The sequence below is a fragment of the Aquarana catesbeiana genome, linkage group LG04 (genome assembly GCF_042186555.1).
Source record: "Aquarana catesbeiana isolate 2022-GZ linkage group LG04, ASM4218655v1, whole genome shotgun sequence".
NCBI lineage: Eukaryota > Metazoa > Chordata > Amphibia > Anura > Ranidae > Aquarana > Aquarana catesbeiana.
In genome coordinates this window covers 14,228,205-14,246,808 of record NC_133327.1, presented here as the reverse complement: position 1 = coordinate 14,246,808, position 18,604 = coordinate 14,228,205, and the positions used below count along the sequence as shown (strand labels likewise).

At 45.3% G+C, this 18,604-nt stretch overlaps 1 protein-coding gene across 1 annotated transcript in view; it reads right to left on the bottom strand.

Annotated features, from left to right (window-relative positions):
• The window catches only part of LOC141139065 (uncharacterized), a 98,490-nt gene that overhangs the window by 57,606 nt on the left and 22,280 nt on the right, over window positions 1–18,604 (bottom strand). The window contains exon 2 of the mRNA XM_073624857.1: window positions 1,279–1,431. Coding sequence (XP_073480958.1) covers window positions 1,279–1,409 — 131 coding nt within the window. The 5' untranslated portion in view covers window positions 1,410–1,431. The remainder of the gene's footprint in view (window positions 1–1,278; window positions 1,432–18,604) is intronic.

The window sequence follows — 18,604 nt, the reverse complement described above, 5'->3', positions numbered from 1 at the left end:
TTTGGGAGGACGTGCTAGGGATTTGTGCAGGGAGGGGGGATGAGGGGAAGGATTTGTGCTAGGAGGGGGATGGGGGTGTGTGATTTGTACGGGAAGAGGAGAAGGAGTGATTTGTGCTCGAGGGGGTTTCAGGGGGGTAGGGAACTTGTGCTAGGAGGGGAATTGGGGTGGCAGTGGGAATAGGATTTGTTCTAGGAGGGGAAATTTTGGGGGAATGTGATAGGAGGGGTGATTTGGGGGGGGGGTGTTGGGCAGGGCAGAGAGGGGGGATTGGGGGGTTTTGTGCTGGAAGAGGGAAAGAGGGGATTTGTGCTGGTGGAGGGGATGGGGGAGGGACTTGTGCTAGGAGGGGAAATTTGGGCAAAATGGGGGATAAAACTTGTTCTAGGAGAGGAAATTTGAGGGAGGATGTGCTAGGAGGGGTGACTGGGGGGGATTTTTACAGGGTTGGGGGATTGGGGGGACAGAATGTATGCTAGTAGAGGGGATTGAGAGAGATTTGTGCTCAAGGACTCAAAGAGATTGGGGGGATTTGTGCTAGGAGGGGGAATTTGGGGGCAGTGGGAATAAGATTCATTCTAGGAGGGGAGATTTGGGGGGTATTTGAGCAGGGAGGGGGGATTTGTGCTGGAAAAGGAGTAAGGGGGGATTTGCGCTGGGGGGGGTTAGGTTTTAGTTTGGGGGGAGGGGACGTGTTCTAGGAGGGGAAATTTGTGTGTGTGCTAGGTGGGGTAATTTGGGGGGGGGGGGGTGAGGGGGAAGTATATGTGCTAGGCAGGGGGATTTTGGGGGAGTCGCAGTACCTACATTTGACTTGTAGAGCAGTCCCTGTACAGCAAGGTCCATAAAGACATGAGCCAGTTTGGGGTGGAAGAACTTGACTGGCCTGCTCAGTCCTGACCTCAACCTGATAGAACACCTTTGGCATTAATTAGAGCGGAGACTCCGAGCCAGGCCTTCTCGTCCAACATCGGTGCCTGACCTCACAAATGCACTTCTGGAAGAATGGTCAAACATTCCCATAGACACACTCCCAGAAGAGTTGAAGCTGTTATAGCTGTAAAGGGTGGGCCAACTCCATATTGAACCCTATGGACTAAGACTGGGATGCCATTAAAGTTCATGTGCGTGTAAAGGCAGACGTCCCAATACTTTTGACAATATAGTGTAGGTGTATTTTCATTTTTTTTTTTAATTTGTGTATTTAACAGTTTGCATGAAATTCAGTTTCAAGAATTAGTTGAACCCATTGTTTAAAGTTTTTTTTTTTTAACCTACCTTTTACATATTGAGCAATACAGGAGAATTGCGCCTGACACCAGGACCACGTTGACTAGCACCAGCGCCAAGGAGAGCGTTCCGTCTTTTCCACTTGTGTAATGCAGGAAATGGTCCCCAGAGGGAGCCATGGAACCACAGTCTGCGCCCTTTCTGCAAAGCGGAGATGTGGATTGAATTAGTCAAGATATATTTACACCAACGGCACAACAACAGAAGAAAACGTGTTACTTATTTCCCAGCCAAGTGTTTGGAATTATGCAATGGTCGGTAATAGCTGAATCTGAAGTATGCCGTGTGTACGCACCACAAGTATTGGCCATTGTTGCAATTATTCGTTTTATTATTGCTGGCGTTTTGATTTACATAATCTCACAAAAGTGAGTACACCCCCTCACATTTTTGTAAATATTTTATTCTATCTTTTCATGTGACAACACTGAAGAAATGACACTTTGCTACAATGTAAAGTAGTGAGTGTACAGCTTGTATAACAGTGTAAATTTGCTGTCCCCTCAAAATAACTCAACACACAGCCATTAATGTCTAAACCGCTGGCAACAAAAGTGAGTACACCCCTAAGTGAAAATGTCCAAATTGGGCCCAAAGTGTCAATATTTTGTGTGGCCACCATTATTTTCCAGCACTGCCTTAACCCCCTTGGGCATGGAGTTCACCAGAGCTTCACAGGTTGTCACTGGAGTCCTCTTCCACTCCTCCATGACGACATCACGGAGCTGGTGGATGTTGGAGACCTTGCGCTCCTCCACCTTCCATCTGAGGATGCCCCACAGATGATCAATAGGGTTTAGGTCTGGAGACATTCTTGGCCAGTCCATCACCTTTACCCTCAGCTTCTTTAGCAAGGCAGTGTAGTCTTGGAGGTATGTTTGGGGTCATTATCATGTTGGAATACTGCCCTGCAGCCCAGTCTCTGAAGGGAGGGGATCATGCTCTGCTTCAGTATGTCACAGTACATGTTGGCATTCATGGTTCCCTCAATGAACTGTAGCTCCCCAGTGCCCGCAGCACTCATGCAGCCCCAGACCAAGACACTCCCACCACCATGCTTGACTGTAGGCAAGACACACTTGTCTTTGTACTCCTCACCTGGTTGCCACCACACACGCTTGACACCATCTGAACCCAATAAGTTTATCTTGGTCTCATCAGACCACAGGACATGGTTCCAGTAATCCATGTCCTTAGTCTGCTTGTCTTCAGCAAACTGTTTGCAGGCTTTCTTGTGCGTCATCTTTAGAAGAGGCTTCCTTCTGGGACGACAGCCATGCAGACCAATTTGATGCAGTGTGCGGCGTATGGTCTGAGCACTGACAGGCTGACCCCCCCACCCCTTCAACCTCTGCTGCAATGCTGGCAGCACTCATACGTCTATTTCCCAAAGACAACCTCTGGATATGACGCTGAGCACGTTCACTCAACCTCTTTGGTCAACCATGACGAGGCTTGTTCTGAGGGGAACCTGTCCTGTTAAACCGCTGTATGGTCTTGGCCACCGTGCTGCAGCTCAGTTTCATGGTCTTGGCAATCTTCCAGAAACAGAATTAACATAGCTAATTAACTAATCATTTAAACAGCCTAGGTGGCTCAGAGCTATGACCTTTCAGGTTTTTTAGCTCAGAAGACACAACACACATTATTATAAACATAAACACAGGACACCTTCACTTTCAAATAGCAGGAGCCCCTAGTAGAACATGGACCGTCTCCACCATTGTACATAGGCCAATGTGACTAGTTCTTTCAATTAACACATATAGTTCAGAATTCAGAATCAAATAAACCGGGAATAGTCTTTGTATATTTCCTGGGAGATATGGTGGATAAGTACGGTATTACTGTTTCATTTTAAGTTATCCAAGCCACGTTTTCTTGGTCACCCTATGCCTCTAATAGACACAAGGTCACTCAGACATAAGAGGTGCATGGGGAGCTGAAGCAAGGGTTTACCAAACTCTCCAAGGGATTCTGGGTTCCCCCAACCCCCTCCCCCCCCAAAGTGACTCCCGTAACATCTCCACCCTTTCGGCAGCAGACTAACACAGGAGGAGACTCCCGTTACAAGTCATAACACCAAATTTAACACACCTGCTCCCCATTCACACCTGAGACCTTGTAACACTAACGAGTCACATGACACCGGGGAGAGAAAATGGCTAATTGGGCCCAATTTGGACATTTTCACTTAGGGGTGTACTCACTTTTGTTGCCAGCGGTTTAGACATTAATGGCTGTGTGTTGAGTTATTTTGAGGGGACAGTAAATTTACACTGTTATACAAGCTGTACACTCACTACTTTACATTGTAGCAAAGTGTCATTTCTTCAGTGTTGTCACATGAAAAGATAGAATAAATTATTTACAAAAATGTGAGGGGTGTACTCACTTTTGTGAGATACTGTGTATAGCACCAATTTTATCTGTAGCCTTCATGGGGGGTATGACATCACACTGTGTATTATAAATTCAGGGATAGAGGTAAGTGAATGCGGGACATGTAACAATGACAAAAAAAAAAAAAAAATTGCAAGCAGCTGACCTTTTAATACAACTTAAAAGACAACAATAAAAATACAAAATTTCTTTGAGTAATATGCATGGGGGGTGCCTAAACCTGCATGTGAAGTGGCGGATCCAGTACAATGTACTCCTTTAACCACTTCAGCTCCAGAAGATTTGGCTGCTCAATGACCAGCCCACTTTTTGCGATACGGCACTGCGTCGCTTTAACTGACAATTGCGCGGTCGTGCGACGCTGTACTCAAACATAATTGTTGTCCTTTTATTCCCACAAATTGAGCTTTCTTTTGTTGGTATTTGATCACCTCTGCGGTTTTTATTTTTTGCGCTATAAACAAAAGAAGAGCGACAATTTTGAAAAAAAACACAATATCTTTTACTTTTTGCTATAATAAATATCTCAATTTAAAAAAGCAAAAACCAATTTTTTCCTCAGTTTAGGCCGATATGTATTCTTCTTGAATCAAAGAGGGATGGCAACTCGGATGCTTTTGAATAAAAGTCCTTTATTGGTTACATGGGTACACGGGTACAGGCTGCACCTTGACGCGTTTCGGCTAAGAAGCCTTTTGGTAAAAAAAAAAAAAAAAAATTCCAATAAGCGTATATTGATTGGTTTGCGCAAAAATTATAGCGTCTACAAAATAGGGGATAGATTTATTGCATTTTTATTATTATTACTTTTTTTTTTTACTACCCTGTTTCCCCGAAAATAAGACCTAGCGTGATTGTCAGTGATGGCTGCAATATAAGCCCTACCCCCCAAATAAGCCCTATCCTGTTTCCCCAAAATAAAGCCCTACCCTGAAAATAAGACCTACAAGGACTTTAACTAGGGCTTATATTGCAGCCATCACCGACAATCACACTAGGTCTTATTTTCAGGGAAACAGGGTAGTAATGGCGGTGATCATCGATTTTTATCGGAACTTCGATTATGCGGCAGACAGATCAGACACTTTTGACACATTTTTGGGACCAGTGACAATAATACAGCGATCAGTGCTATAAAAATGCACTGATTACTGTATAAATGTCACTGGCAGGGAAGGAGTTAATACTAGGGGGCGATCAAAAGGTTAAATGTGTACCCTCACTGTGTCTTCTAAGTGTAGGGAAGATGGGACTGACTAGGAGGAGAGAGAGATCGGTGTTCATACTTAGTATGAACACACGATCTGTCTCCTCTCCCCTGAGAGAACTGGGATCTGTGCGTTTTTCACAAATAGATCCCAGTTCTCGCTCTGTTACAAGCGGTGGCGGGTGCCCGGCGGGCGCGATGCACTCGCATTGCCTCCGGCAGCACATCCTCTAGTGGTCAAAAGGCGAACCGACGTAGGGTAACGTCGTTTCGCCCAGGGGAGCCAACCTGCCGCAGTACAACTGCGGCGGCTGGTGGGAAGGGGTTCAAAATTACATTTAGAAATGTAGCGGTACCCCCCTAAGGGCTTCTGAGTGTTGTGGTCCATCTGTCACCCTGCCCAGCCAAGCACACAGTTCTCATTCACCCTCAGGCAGAAAGCCAGTCCTTGAATTTTGATTTTTTTATTGAGGGGAATAAACTTAGATGGGGATGGGATATCATGAGATGCCCATTTGATTAGGAAACAATTCAGGAACTTGAGACTATACAACTCCAGTATGTACACCTCCTCTCTTCTCTCCAGCACATCGCTTGCTTGCAGACTCTCTCTCCTCAATACCTCCAGCACATCACTTGCTTGCACATCCCGGAAAAGCTAGCACTGATGTGAAGGCCTCACAATGACTCAGCCAGGCCTCAAGTGAATGCCCTTTGCAGGCAGGGACAGCAGGCCCCTTTGGTGTAGCAAAAATTGTAGAAAGCCCCAGCGCTAGCTGTCCCTGTGGCTACTACTCCCAGTACCACCTCTTCAGGCCCTGCCAGCCCTCCTGGCTGCAGCTGCCCCTCTCCACTGCCCGTGTCTCCACAGTCCACTCCACTGCCTCTGCACCCATCCCAAACTGAAATCTCTCAGTCCTCTCAGACGTGCTTCCCCAGTCCTGTCCTTGCTGTGTGTTAATTACCAGCCCTCTTGGCTGCAACCTGTTGTTCCTCTCCTGGAGACTTTGCCTTGCAGTGCTCTCCTGCTGTCCTCTCTTGCTCCCGTACCACCTATCCAAGACACCTCCGTGTGCCGTGAGAAGGGTCCTGTCCGCACCTGAGCCCCAGGCCCAAGGTCACCCCCCTAGACTGGGGGGGCTCCCTCCACGGCCACGACAGCCTAGCACTCCATCTCCAGCTTCCTCCTAAACAACTCCTCCCCAGCTGGGCTGACCCTGAGTATTTAAGGAGGCCTGCCCCCTGCCGATCCAGGTTGGGGATTGGTCAGGGCTCCTTAAAACACCCCAGACAGCGCCACCTCCCCTCTCCCCCTTCCTTTCCAGTAAACACTAGAAAATTCTAGAAAGAAATGGGAGGTCATGATGACGCTGCCTGTGAGTCACCCAGCTCTGGTCTGAGTCACTCCCAACCCAGATCAAAACAAACCCAGACTTGTCTGCCAGCCAAGCAATGAAATATACCTATTCTTTCCAAAAACATAGCACTATACTTCTGGCACACTAGAGGGTGCTACAGAAGTGTTTTTTTAAGACATTCGCACAGCCATTCATCTTGGAAAACTGCATGTTTATCCGCCGCTACTCCTGTCACAAATGACAGATCTCTGGCCAGCTTCTGTATGTGAACAAGCCTGCAGAGATCCTGGTTGACCCCATCGACCAGATACGGCCATAACCTTATTTGGTCAACAGTGACATGCAGGATCTCCTCCATCTTGATTGGAACCACAAACTGGCCAGGGATTTGTCATTCAAGGGTGTAAGTGCTATCGCTGCTAGATAACAGATGCCCAGGTTTGTATACCTACATACATACATTTAGGCATGTATTTATAGAAAATTCCCACAGCCATTCATCATGTGAAATTGCATGTTTATCTGCCGATACTCCTGTTGCAAATTACAGATCCCTGGCTGGCTTCTGTATGTAAATGCACCAGCAGAGATCCTGAGTGAACTCATTGACCAGATATAGTCATGACCATATTTGGTCAACAATCTCACACAGGATCCCCTCCAGCTTGTTTACAAACAGAAGCCGGCCAGGGATCTGTCATTTACAGGTGATAGTGCTACTGCTGCTAAATGACAGATGCCTAGGTTTGTTTACATACAGTACAGAAGCAAAACATTTAGGGGTGTATTTATAAGACACTGGCACAGCTATTCATCTTGTGAAACTGCATGTTTATCGGCCGCTAGTCCTGTCACAAATGACAGATCCCTGGCCGGCTTCTGTATGTAAACAAGCTGGCAAGGATCCTCAGTGACCTCACTGACCAGATATGGTCATGACCATATTTGGTCAACATTGTCACACATGATCCCCTTCAGCTTGTTTACAAACAGTAGTTGGCCAAGGATCTGTCCAACTACTGGTGAGGTGATATCGCTACTGCCGCTATCACCTGCTGCTAAATGACACTGTTTGTTTACATACAGAAGCAGAAAATTTAGGGGTGTATTTATAAGATATTCACACAGTTATTCACCGTGTGAAACTGCATGTTATCCACTGCTACTCCTGTCACAAATGACAGATCCCAGGCTGGCTTCTGTATATAAAACAAGGTGGAAGGGATCCTGAGTGACCTCATTGACAAGATACAGTTGTGCTCAAAAGTTTACATACCCTGCCAGAATTTATGATTTCTTGGCCATTTTTCAGAGAATATGAATGAGAACACAAAAACTTTTCTTTCACTCATGGTTAGTGTTTGGCTGAAGCCATTTATTATCAATCAACTGTGTTTACTTCTTTTAAATCATAATGGCAACAGAAACTACCCAAATGACCCTGATCAAAAGTTTACATACCTTGGTGATTTTGGCCTGATAACTTGCACACAAGTTGACACACAGGGGGTTGAATGGCTATTAAAGGTAACCATCCTCACCTGTGATCTGTTTGCTTGTAATTAGTGTGTGTATAAAAGGTCAATGAGTTTCTGGACTCCTGACAGACCCTTGCATCTTTCATCCAGTGCTGCACTGACGTTTCTGGATTCTGAGTCATGGGATAAAGTAAAAGTATTCTCAAAGCATCTGCGGGAAAAGGTGGTTGAACTGTATAAAACAGGAAAGGGATATAAAAAGATATCCAAGGAATTGAGAATGCCAATCAGCAGTGTTCAAACTCTACAAACTCCAAACCACGGTCAGGTAGACCAACTAAAATTTCAGTCACAACTGCCAGGAAAATTGTTCAGGATGCAAAGAAAAACCCACAAATAAACTTCAGGTGAAATACAGGACTCTCTGAAAACATGTGGTGTGGCTGTTTCAAGATGCACAATAAGGAGGCACTTGAAGAAAGATGGGCTGCATGATCGAGTCGCCAGAAGAAAGACATTACTACGCAAATGCCACAAAGTATCCCGCTTACAATACGCCAAACAGCACAGAGACAAGACTCAAACCTTCTGGCACAAAGTCATTTGGAGTGACAAGACCAAAAATGAGCTTTTTGGCCACAACCATAAACTCTACATTTGGAGAGGAGTCAACAAGGCCTATGATGAAAGGTACACCATTCCTACTGTGAAACACGGAGGTGGATCGCTGATGTTTTGGGGATGTGTGAGCTACAAAGGCACAGGAAATTTGGTCAAAATTGATGGCAAGATGAATGCAGTATGTTATCAAGAAATACTGGAGGAACATTTGCATTCATCAGCCAGGAAGCTGCGCATGGGACGTACTTGGACATTCCAACATGACAATGGTCCAAAACACAAGGCCAAGTCGTCCTGTCATTGGCTACAGCAGAATAAAGTGAAGGTTCTGGAGTGGCCATCTCAGTCTCCTGACCTCAATATCATTGAGCCCCTCTGGGGAGATCTCAAATGTGCAGTTCATGCAAGACAGCCCAAGAATTTACAAGAACTGGAGGCTTTTTGCCAAGAGGAATGGACAGCTTTACCATCTGAGAAGATAAAGAGCCTCATCCACAAATACCACAAAAGACTTCAAGCTGTCATTGATGTCATAGGGGTCAATACACGGTATTAAGAACTGGGGTATGTAAACTTTTGATCAGGGTCATTTGGGTAGTTTCTGTTGTCATTATGATTTAAAAAAAGTAAACACAGTTGATTGATAATAAATGGCTTCAGCCAAACACTATCCATGAGTGAAGGAAAAGTTTTTGTGTTATCATTCATATTCTCTGAAAAAATGGCCAAGAAATAAATTCTGCCAGGGTATGTAAACTAAGGAGCACAACTGTATGGCCATGAACATATTTGGTCAACAATGCCACACAGGACCTCCGCCAGCTTGTTTGCAAACAGAAGACGGCCAGGGATCTGTCATTTAAGGGCGGGAGTGCTACTGCAGCTAAATGACAGATGCCCTGTTTTTTTTGTTATACAGAAGCTGGATGGGATTTGTTGTGCTACTGTTCCTGTTTGCAGTGCCGGGTTAAACTCTGTGGAGGCCCCTAGGCAGTAGATACCTTGGGGCCCCCCTCGCAGGTTTCTGAAGGTTTCTCATGCATGAGCTCTAGTGGGATAACATTGAACTAAGTAGTGTGCATGTCGTTGGAGATGACCATCATTATTGTACATTATGCCACCCACCGGCATCCTTAAAAACCAGCTATTCACCCAATGTAAACCCTCAAAAGTCGCATGAAAGTCGCACCTGAATCTTATACATGCAACAGTTGTGTAACAATTGTTCATTATTATTGGTCAAAGTGGCATCCAAGTTGCACCCATCCAAAGTCGCATCCAAGTTGCTCTCCAAGCTCGAGCATTTCCTGTTATATGGTGACAACGCTCTGTTCTTGTCGCTGTCTCCCATCGATGCCCCTGTGTTGTCATCCTATCACAGACTTGACGGCTATCGGCAGTCTTTTCCTCACATGCTGTGTATGTGTGAGGAAAGGAGTGCCAATAACCAGCAAGGCTGATGGTACATTCTCTTTACTGATAATTAGGGCACTGATTATCAGTGCAGCCCCATCAGTGCCAATCAGTGCAGATCAATGCAGCTTATCAGTAAAGATCAAGGCAGCTCACCAGTGCCTATAACTGCCGCCAATCAGTGCCCATCTGTGCCACCTCATCAGTGCCTATTAGTGCCGCTCAGTACACTCAGTGCACTGATGAGGCTTCACTGATGGGCACTGATGAGGCTCATCAGTGCCCATCAGTGAAGCCTCATCAGTGCAGCATCATCAGTGCCCAGTAATGTGTCCGGTATTGAAGTGGTTAAGAGGTTGAACTTGTGAGAAAGCACAGTAAACTATGCCAGATCAAGAATTGTTATGCCAGATCAAGAACTCTTTCTAGCAGCAGTCCAGATGATTTCACTCCAATGTTAAGTTGGAATCCTGCTTGACATCGATATCCTGTATTATAAGGCTAAGGCAAGCCTCAGCCAACGGTGGGTGTCACCAGCCACCGATAGGTGTAAATTATGCCAGATCAAGAACTGTTAGCTCAGCCAACGATGGGTGAAAACTATGTCAGAACAAGAACTGGTTCTAGCAGCAGCCTGGATGATTCCATTCGAATATTAGGCTGGACTCTTGCTCGATACAGATATCCCTCATTATAAGGCTAAGACAAGGCTCAGCCAATGATGGGTGTCACCAGCTATGGAACTACAGGATTGGAGTCTACCAGAGGCTGAGAAGCCCTAGATATCCCCCCATCCAGGGGCCATCTATTGAAAGCAAGATAATATGACCAAATGCACAAAATTCAAAGTTTGCAAACTGATATCTTTCTGCATTTATCCAAAAGCGAGATCCAAAGAGGCCACCCTGCCTGACAACTGAGAGGTTTTAACATTTTTTCTGTTCTTCTCTAATGGACAGCTGACCTCAAAATAACATCTCAGGAGGAATGTTTCCCTCTAATTCTATTATCCGTGATTTACACGTTCCTGGTGGGGTCTTAGATTTAAGGGCAGAGCGAGTTAAGTCTCTGATCTAATAAAAGGGATTGGGTTACCTACTAGATGTGTGCTTTCCACATCAGTCTAGGGATCTCCGGGAACAAATGACCCAGCAGTTTGCAAATTTGGGAATATTAATCTGAATACGATGTGTTCTATCAGCCAACAGCAGCTTCTCCATTGTGTTATAATGGCTTTGTTTTATTTCATATACAATTGTGATGGTAGAAATAGGAATTTGAGAAAGAAGCCACACAGGCATTGGACACTCCCGGACGTTTTGAACGCCAGGGAATGGAGGGGAGGTAGGAGACCCAGGTCATTGGAGATAAGGTATAATGCTTCTATTACAGGGAATGGAAGGGTGGTAGGAGCCATAATACCGCTTCTATTACACACACCTATAATATCTCTTCTATTATAGGTAACAGAGGAGAGGTAGGAGACACAAGACACCAGAGAGGTGAGTATAATACCTCTTCTATTACAGGGAACAGAGGGGATGTAGGAGACTCAGGACTATAATGCTGCTTCTATTACAGAGAATGGAGGGGGGGGTATGAGATTTAGGACACCAGAGAGGGAAGTATAATATCTTTCTTGTAACAGAGAATGGAGGGGAGGTAGGAGACAAGGTACACCAGAGAGGTGGGTATATTACTTCTTTTATTACCGGGAATGGAGGGGATGTAGGAGACTCAGGACACCGAAGATGAGACTATAATACTGCTTCTATTACAGAGAATGGAGGGGTGGTATGAGATTTAGGACACCAGAGAGGGAAGTATAATATATTTCCTGTAACAGGGAATGGAGGGGAGGTAGGAGACAAGGTACACCAGAGAGGTGGGTACAATACTTCTTCAGTTACAGAGTATAGAGGGAAGGTAGGAGGCATGGAACACCGGACAGGTGAGCATGATATCTCTTCTATTTCAGGGAATAGAGGGGAGGTAGAAGACCAAGGTCACTAGAGGAGGGGGGATATAATACTTCTATTACAGGGAACGTAGGTGAGGTAGGAGACACGGGATACCAGAAAGGTGAGTGAGTAAAATACCTCTTCTATTACCGGGAATGGAGGGGAGGTTGAAGTAGACCCAGGTCACTAGAGAGGGGTATCTTACTTCTATTACAGAGAACGTAAGTGATGTAGGAGACACGGGATACCGGAAAGGTGAGTAAAATACCTCTTCTATTACAGGGAATGGAGGGGAGGTAGGAGACACAGGTTACCCAAGAGGGGAATATAATACCTCTTCTATTACAGGGAATGGAGGGGAGGTAGGAGACACAGGACAACAGAGAGGAGAATATAATACCTCTTCTAATACAGGAAATGGAGGGGGTAGGAGACATGAGACAATAGAGAGGAGAATATAATACCTCTTCTAATACAGGAAATGGAGGGGGTAGGAGACATGAGACAATAGAGAGGAGAATATAATACCTCTTCTAATACAAGGAACGAAGAGGAAGTAGGAAATACAGTACAACAGAAAGGTGAGTATAAAAACTCTTTTATTACAGGGAACTGAGGGGAGTGAGAAGACATGGGGCATTGGAGAGGGGAGCACAATACCTCTTCTATTACAAGGAACTGAGGAGACACAGGACACCAGAAGGGTGAGTATAATACCTCTTTTATTACAGGGACGGAGGGGATGGAGAAGATATGGGACACCAGAATCTGTGAGTACATTACCTCTTCTATTACAGGGAATGGAAGGGAGGTAGGAGACACAGGACTCTGGAGAGGGGAGGGCAATACCTCTTCTATTACATGGAATGGAGGGGAGGTAGGAGACACAGGACTCTGGAGAGGGGAGGACAATACCTCTTCTATTACAGGGAATGATGGGGATATAGAAGATATGGGACACCCAAGATGAGAGTATAATACCTCTTCTATTACATGGCATGGAGGGGAGGTAGGAGACACAGGACACTAGAGAGGAGAGCATAAAACCTCTTCTTCTACAGGGAATGGAGGGGAGTGCCAGTTTTATTTTAGAGACCTGACAAGAGTAGGAGAATTTATTTTGGGTTGTTCTTTGGTGGTAATAGCAAGAAATACAGCTAAACTGATTTTTTTTTTCTTACTATTTTGAAAAAAAAAAAAACCCAGGAGCTATCCATTACCATTTACCACCAAAAGAAATCCCAATTTGTCCTGAAAAAAAGTGTTGTATAATCCATTTGAATACACAAAATATTGTGATAATATGTACGTTTTTTGGAACGCACCTCAAAGTTGCAGAATTGTGTTCAGGCATTAACATTTGTTTTACCCTCAGTCACTAAGATGCACAGATCCATTGCACCTCCATATTTAATAACTCCTATCTGACTTTTGACAGTCACACCTTCCTTTATATAGCCCTTTGTCCCTTCTGTATGCAGTAATAAACACACGGAATTCATAACACAATGAAAAGTTTACAAGGGTAAATATAGTACAGAAAGCCAAGGTCTATCTGTGTATAAGAATAATCAGACTGGGAAGCTGCCCTACCTACATCTAAAACGTGGAGCTTATATAGTGCAGAGATTCATATGAGTCAATGCATGTTTGTAGATCAGGAAAGATAACACTTCCAGTAAGGAAGATTATAATGTTTTTTTTTTTTTTTAGAAGAGTATTTCCTGTACCGATTAAAGGAAACCTGTCACAAGCTTGGGCAACTCAACTTCAATTCAGTAAAAGTGAAAAACAGCTTTAAAACTCATTAGTGGATGCATAGATATAGGCAGCTAAAGTTACGTGCCTTAGCCAACACCTTCGGCTGTCCTATCGGTCTTATATTTTGATTGGTAGACCCTGTCAGGGATGTGCCATATACAGGCATCCAGCACGGGGGGATCAGATCAGTAGGCTACACCATAAAGGACTCAGAAACAGATGGGTAAGGGAAATAAATGTATTTATTAAGGAAAAAGACAAGCTTAAACAAACAACGCCAGTAAACATAGCCAAACAAGTGAAAAAGCACAAGAACACGGCAACCCTATACACACCTAACTGACTAACTAACTAAGTATATACAAATGCAAGGAACAAAACAGGGATTTTCCTTACTATTTTTAGGTAGGCTTCTAGTTGTGCTAGGTGTTATGCCGCGTACACACGAGCGGACTTTAAGGCAGACTTTGCCCGGCGGACTTTTCGACGTACTTTACAACAGACTTTCTGAATGAACGGACTTGCCTACACACAATCCACCAAAGTCCGTTGAATTCGTATGTGATGACGTACGACCGGACTAAAACAAGGAAGTTCATAGCCAGTAGCCAATAGCTGCCCTAGCGTGGCTTTATGTCCGTCGAAGTAGCATACAGACGGCGGACTTTTCGACCGGACTCGATTTTGACTGATTAATTGAAAACATGTTTCAAATCTAAGTCCGTCCAACTTTTGAGAAAACGAAGTCCGCTGTAGCCCACACACGATCGAATTGTCCGACCAAATCCCGTCCGCCGGGCAAAGTCTGCCGTAAAGTCCGCTCGTGTTTACGCGGCATAAGTGTAGGCAAATTTTTTAGCCTGAGCTGTTAATCTGGATCAGGATTCAGTAAATCAGGGCTGGATGACTCATCCTAGTAGCCTCTCTGATGCCTCCCCCTGTTTTCTGGGACATTGGAGAACGTTCTATACATAGTGGGTGGAGGTTAGGAGAGGCTGCTTGGCATGTTTATGAGGACCTCAGCCAATCCCCAGTAAAGGGCTGAGTCATGCCAGGAGGGGCAGTCGGGTGGAAGATGTGGATGGAGTGCTGAGGAGGCTGTCAGTGGCCCTTAGGGGTGCCCCCTAGTCTGGAGAGGGGGGGTGACCATGGGCCGGGTTTCGGGTGCTCGAAGGATCCTGCCACAACACACGGAGGAAGCCCTACCTGGAGGCATAGGAGCAAAAGAGAGGACAGCAGGAGCAGGTCAGCACATCTGGGAGATCTCCTGATAGTCAGCCAGGTGGTCTGGAGGACTGTGGTGGAGAAGTTAGCCTGGAGGGCTAGTGAGAGGGGGGCAGCTGTAGTCAGGTGGGTTGGCAGTGCCTGTAGAGGTGGTGCTGGAATCAGTAGCCACAGGAGGAAGAGTACAAGTTGGACACTGCAATCTTTTGCTACACAACCAAGGGGCCTCAGCTTCCTGCCTGTAATGGGCTATTGCCTTCAATCTGACTGAGTGACTGTCAGACATTTGCAGTGGTCCAGCTGGGTTCTGCAAGCAAGCGTGTGCTGGAGGCAGAAGTGGATTTGTATATAGAGACTGTATATGTTAAGTCGGCATCCCATAACCTCCCTTCCCTATCCAAGTTTTTACCCTCTAATAAAAGAAAAAAAAACACAGACTGTTCTCTGCCTCAAGAGTGCCTGTGGAAATTCGGTGTGCCTGGCTGTGCAGGGTGGGGGATCCCAGTTATCTGCGGCTCTTTAGGGAGTGCGTTACATGTAAATATAAGATCTGAAATCTCTCTTTGGGCTCTTGGAGTATATTTGGTGAAAGTGGAGGAAGCTAATGGGGGGGCCCAAGTCAACGTTGGCACCGGTGCCAACCAGCTCTAAGTTATGCCTCTGGTGCCAGTTGAGTCTTTCACAGCGTAACTCCAAGCCTAGCCCCTTACCAGCCACCATTCAGCATTCGGTGATACTAATTATGTGAAACTTGGCCAAGATTATGTAATTGAATTAGATAAAATGTGTAATGGTGTTCAATATTCTTGCGTTCTGGGCACTCCTGCCTGACAGCAAAGATGGGCTGGTAACTTCACGTTTCTCCTCTGCAATTAAAGAGGAATTCCAATTATGGATATTATGCACAGTACATACTTACATTAGTCCAGCTTAGACTAATGTAACTATGTGTATATACCATACCTGGCTTATGCCCCTGGAAGATGGAAATCACTGAAGTAGACATCGCTATTCCAATGATCTCCACTTGCTTCTGGATCCTGTGCTGAGCAGCTGACCTGCTGCATTCTGAACCCAGGAGGTCAGCCGCTTGGCATGGGCAAAGTGTGACATCACTGCCCAGCCTCTTCATCTGAACGCTTTGCATTCACAGGATCCCAAAGCCAGTGGAGATCATTGGAGTAGCTGTGTCTCCTTCAATGATTTCTAGCTTCCAGGAGCGTTGGCCAGGTATGTCATGTACACAGTTACATAGGTTCAGTCTGGATCAATGTATCTATTTATAAAATATCCATGCCTGGAATTCTTCAAGTCATAAAGCTTGGTCACCAAGCCATCTCCAGCATGTGAGTTGACAATAAAGGAGCAGAGGCACACTGATGAAGTTAACCTTCTGTAGCACTCTCCTGGGTTTAGGTACAGTTGTTAGGTAAATTTAGTTTGGCTCCACTGAAATCAGTGGAGCAAGGGGTTGATTGGCTATGGCTGCTCAGGTTTTCACAGGCTGCTGCTCTGCTACTTCGCCCTGTATTCTGGCACTCTCTAGAGGTTTCCAGAACATAGTGGGTTGGAGAGCAGGTCCACAGTCTGAATAATTATGGGACTTCCACCAATCCCTGGGGAGGTGTGCCCAGAAGGTGGGGGCCGGTAAGAGCCCATAAATAATTAGAGCGTGAGCTACAAAGAGAAATTGCAGCATGCTGGTGTAAGGCAGCATTCCAGGGTCCAGCTGGAAGGAGACCCCTGCTAAGGGGCCTTGCCCTCCTGGGCAGAAGCCCGGGAAGGATTCAACAGAAAGCATTGAGTATCCTAGCTAGGCTTAGGTGGGGGACTGAAACAAGGACCCTCTCAGGAATCCAAGGGTCAAATAAAGCTCACAAGTGGAACTACCCCCATCCAAGTTCATTGTTCCCTAATAAAAAAAAAAACAACCCCTAGACGGCTTCTTTTTTAATTTTTTTATTCTTTTATTAAGGCAAAGCATCTCAGTTACAGGTCAGGGCATCTTTACATATTGCCAAACTGAACAAAGGTGCCAAATAGGAATACTTCAATGGCAGACACCATAAGCTAAAAATATAAACATACAAGACCTGTGACTACGTTTGCTGACAGTTTATGAATAGCTTTGTATATACCATAATATCTATCTTCAGCGAAGCCGAGGGGCCTGAAGGCCCTTAAGTACACATATCAAAAATCAAACAGTAAAGTTACAACTAACGAAATATATATCTAGTAATATGAGAAAGTGGATAGAAATGTTAGCTTTTCTAACTTTTTGCATCAATTATTTATCCGTGGATATCATCTCATAACACATTTCTTCCGAGAAGTCTGCTAATTTCCATATTTTCCGTTACCACAGCTATGTAGCAAGAGTTTAGAAGAAAATAAGGGAAGAAAGAAGGGGGGTGGAGGGGGGGGAACAAACAAAACAAGGCAAATGGGTCACTATCTCGAGAGGTGTACAGAAGCCCAAGTAAGAAAATCTGGGCAGCTGCCAGGTCTAGCTCAGTAAGGACTCGGATCGGGCGACCTCCTGCAGGTAAGTCTCCGTACAGGTGCAGTATCTCCAGGTCAAGGTCAGGGTATGCCAATGTTGGAGTTCAGTTTTCAGTCCGTGAAGCATGGGTAGAAAATTTGAGGAATGCAAGTTTGCTGGGTCAGGGGTGATGTTAATACCCAAATACTGAATAGATTTGTCTGCCCAGTGGAACGCAAAAGACGTGCGTAGACTTTGGACATCGGAATCTGGGACCATTATGTTTAGCACCGCTGACTTAGCAAAATTGACCTTAAAGTTTGACATATCTCCATATACACGCAAGGCCTCTAGGATATTGGAAAGAGATACGGTGGGCTAAAGATTAAGTCGTTTGAGTATGCTGCGATTTTATGATGCCCTGAGGACTTCTTACACCCAAAATGTTGGGGTCGTTTCTGATGGAACACAGAAAGGGCTCTAGAGTCAAGATAAAAATAATCGGGGAGAGGAGGCAGCCCGGTCTTGTCCCGTTTGCTATATCAAAGAAGTCAGAGCGCCATTCATTTACGCGAACAGACGCCGACGGGGCGGAATAGAGGTAAAGAATCCATTTGAGCATATTGGGACCCAGACCAATGTGAGCCAGGGTTGCCCGCATAAAGTGCCAGGCCACCCTGTCAAAGACCTTTTCTGCGTCTGTGGAAAGCAACAGAAAAGGGCTCCTCGATGACCGGGCCATATGAATAAGATTGTACACTCTAATTGTACACTGTAGAAGTGGGTCTCCTGCAGGAACGCCACTTGAGTACAGAGCCTTTTGAAGACAGAAAGAAGTCTGGACTGCTTCTCTGGAGTGGCCAAACCACGAACATTTAGGGAGGTAAATTTGAGCCCGTTCCCTGATTGGCGGGAGGTGCGATTTGCAGGGGGTAACATTCTCCCTGCACAGATCCAGGATAGTGACACAAAAAAAAAAAATAAAGAGGAGGGGGGAAAGAAACCAACCTCACTAGAAAGAAGGGGGGAAGAGGAAGCAAGAAAGAAGTACAAGAAATAAGCACTAGAAGCTGAAAAAAAAGGGGGAGCAAAAAGAGAAAGTGTACTGGGTGATCTAAAGTTGACTGTAAAGAGCCTAGGGCACTTAAGTGCAGCCTATGGGTGGGGAGTGGAAGACTGACTCTGTAAAGCAATGAGAGATGTGCCGTTGGGTGAGGGCCTATATTAATAGGCTAGACTGGGACCTCAACTGCGAGGGAGAGGAATCACAGAGAAACCCCTAACAAAGGCTATGGGACCTATAGGATAAATGAATGGTCATTGATCCAGCCAATATGCCTACCTGTAAACTCGTGCAAAGATAGCCATAAACCAGAACAAGAACCCAATAAGAGATAGTACAC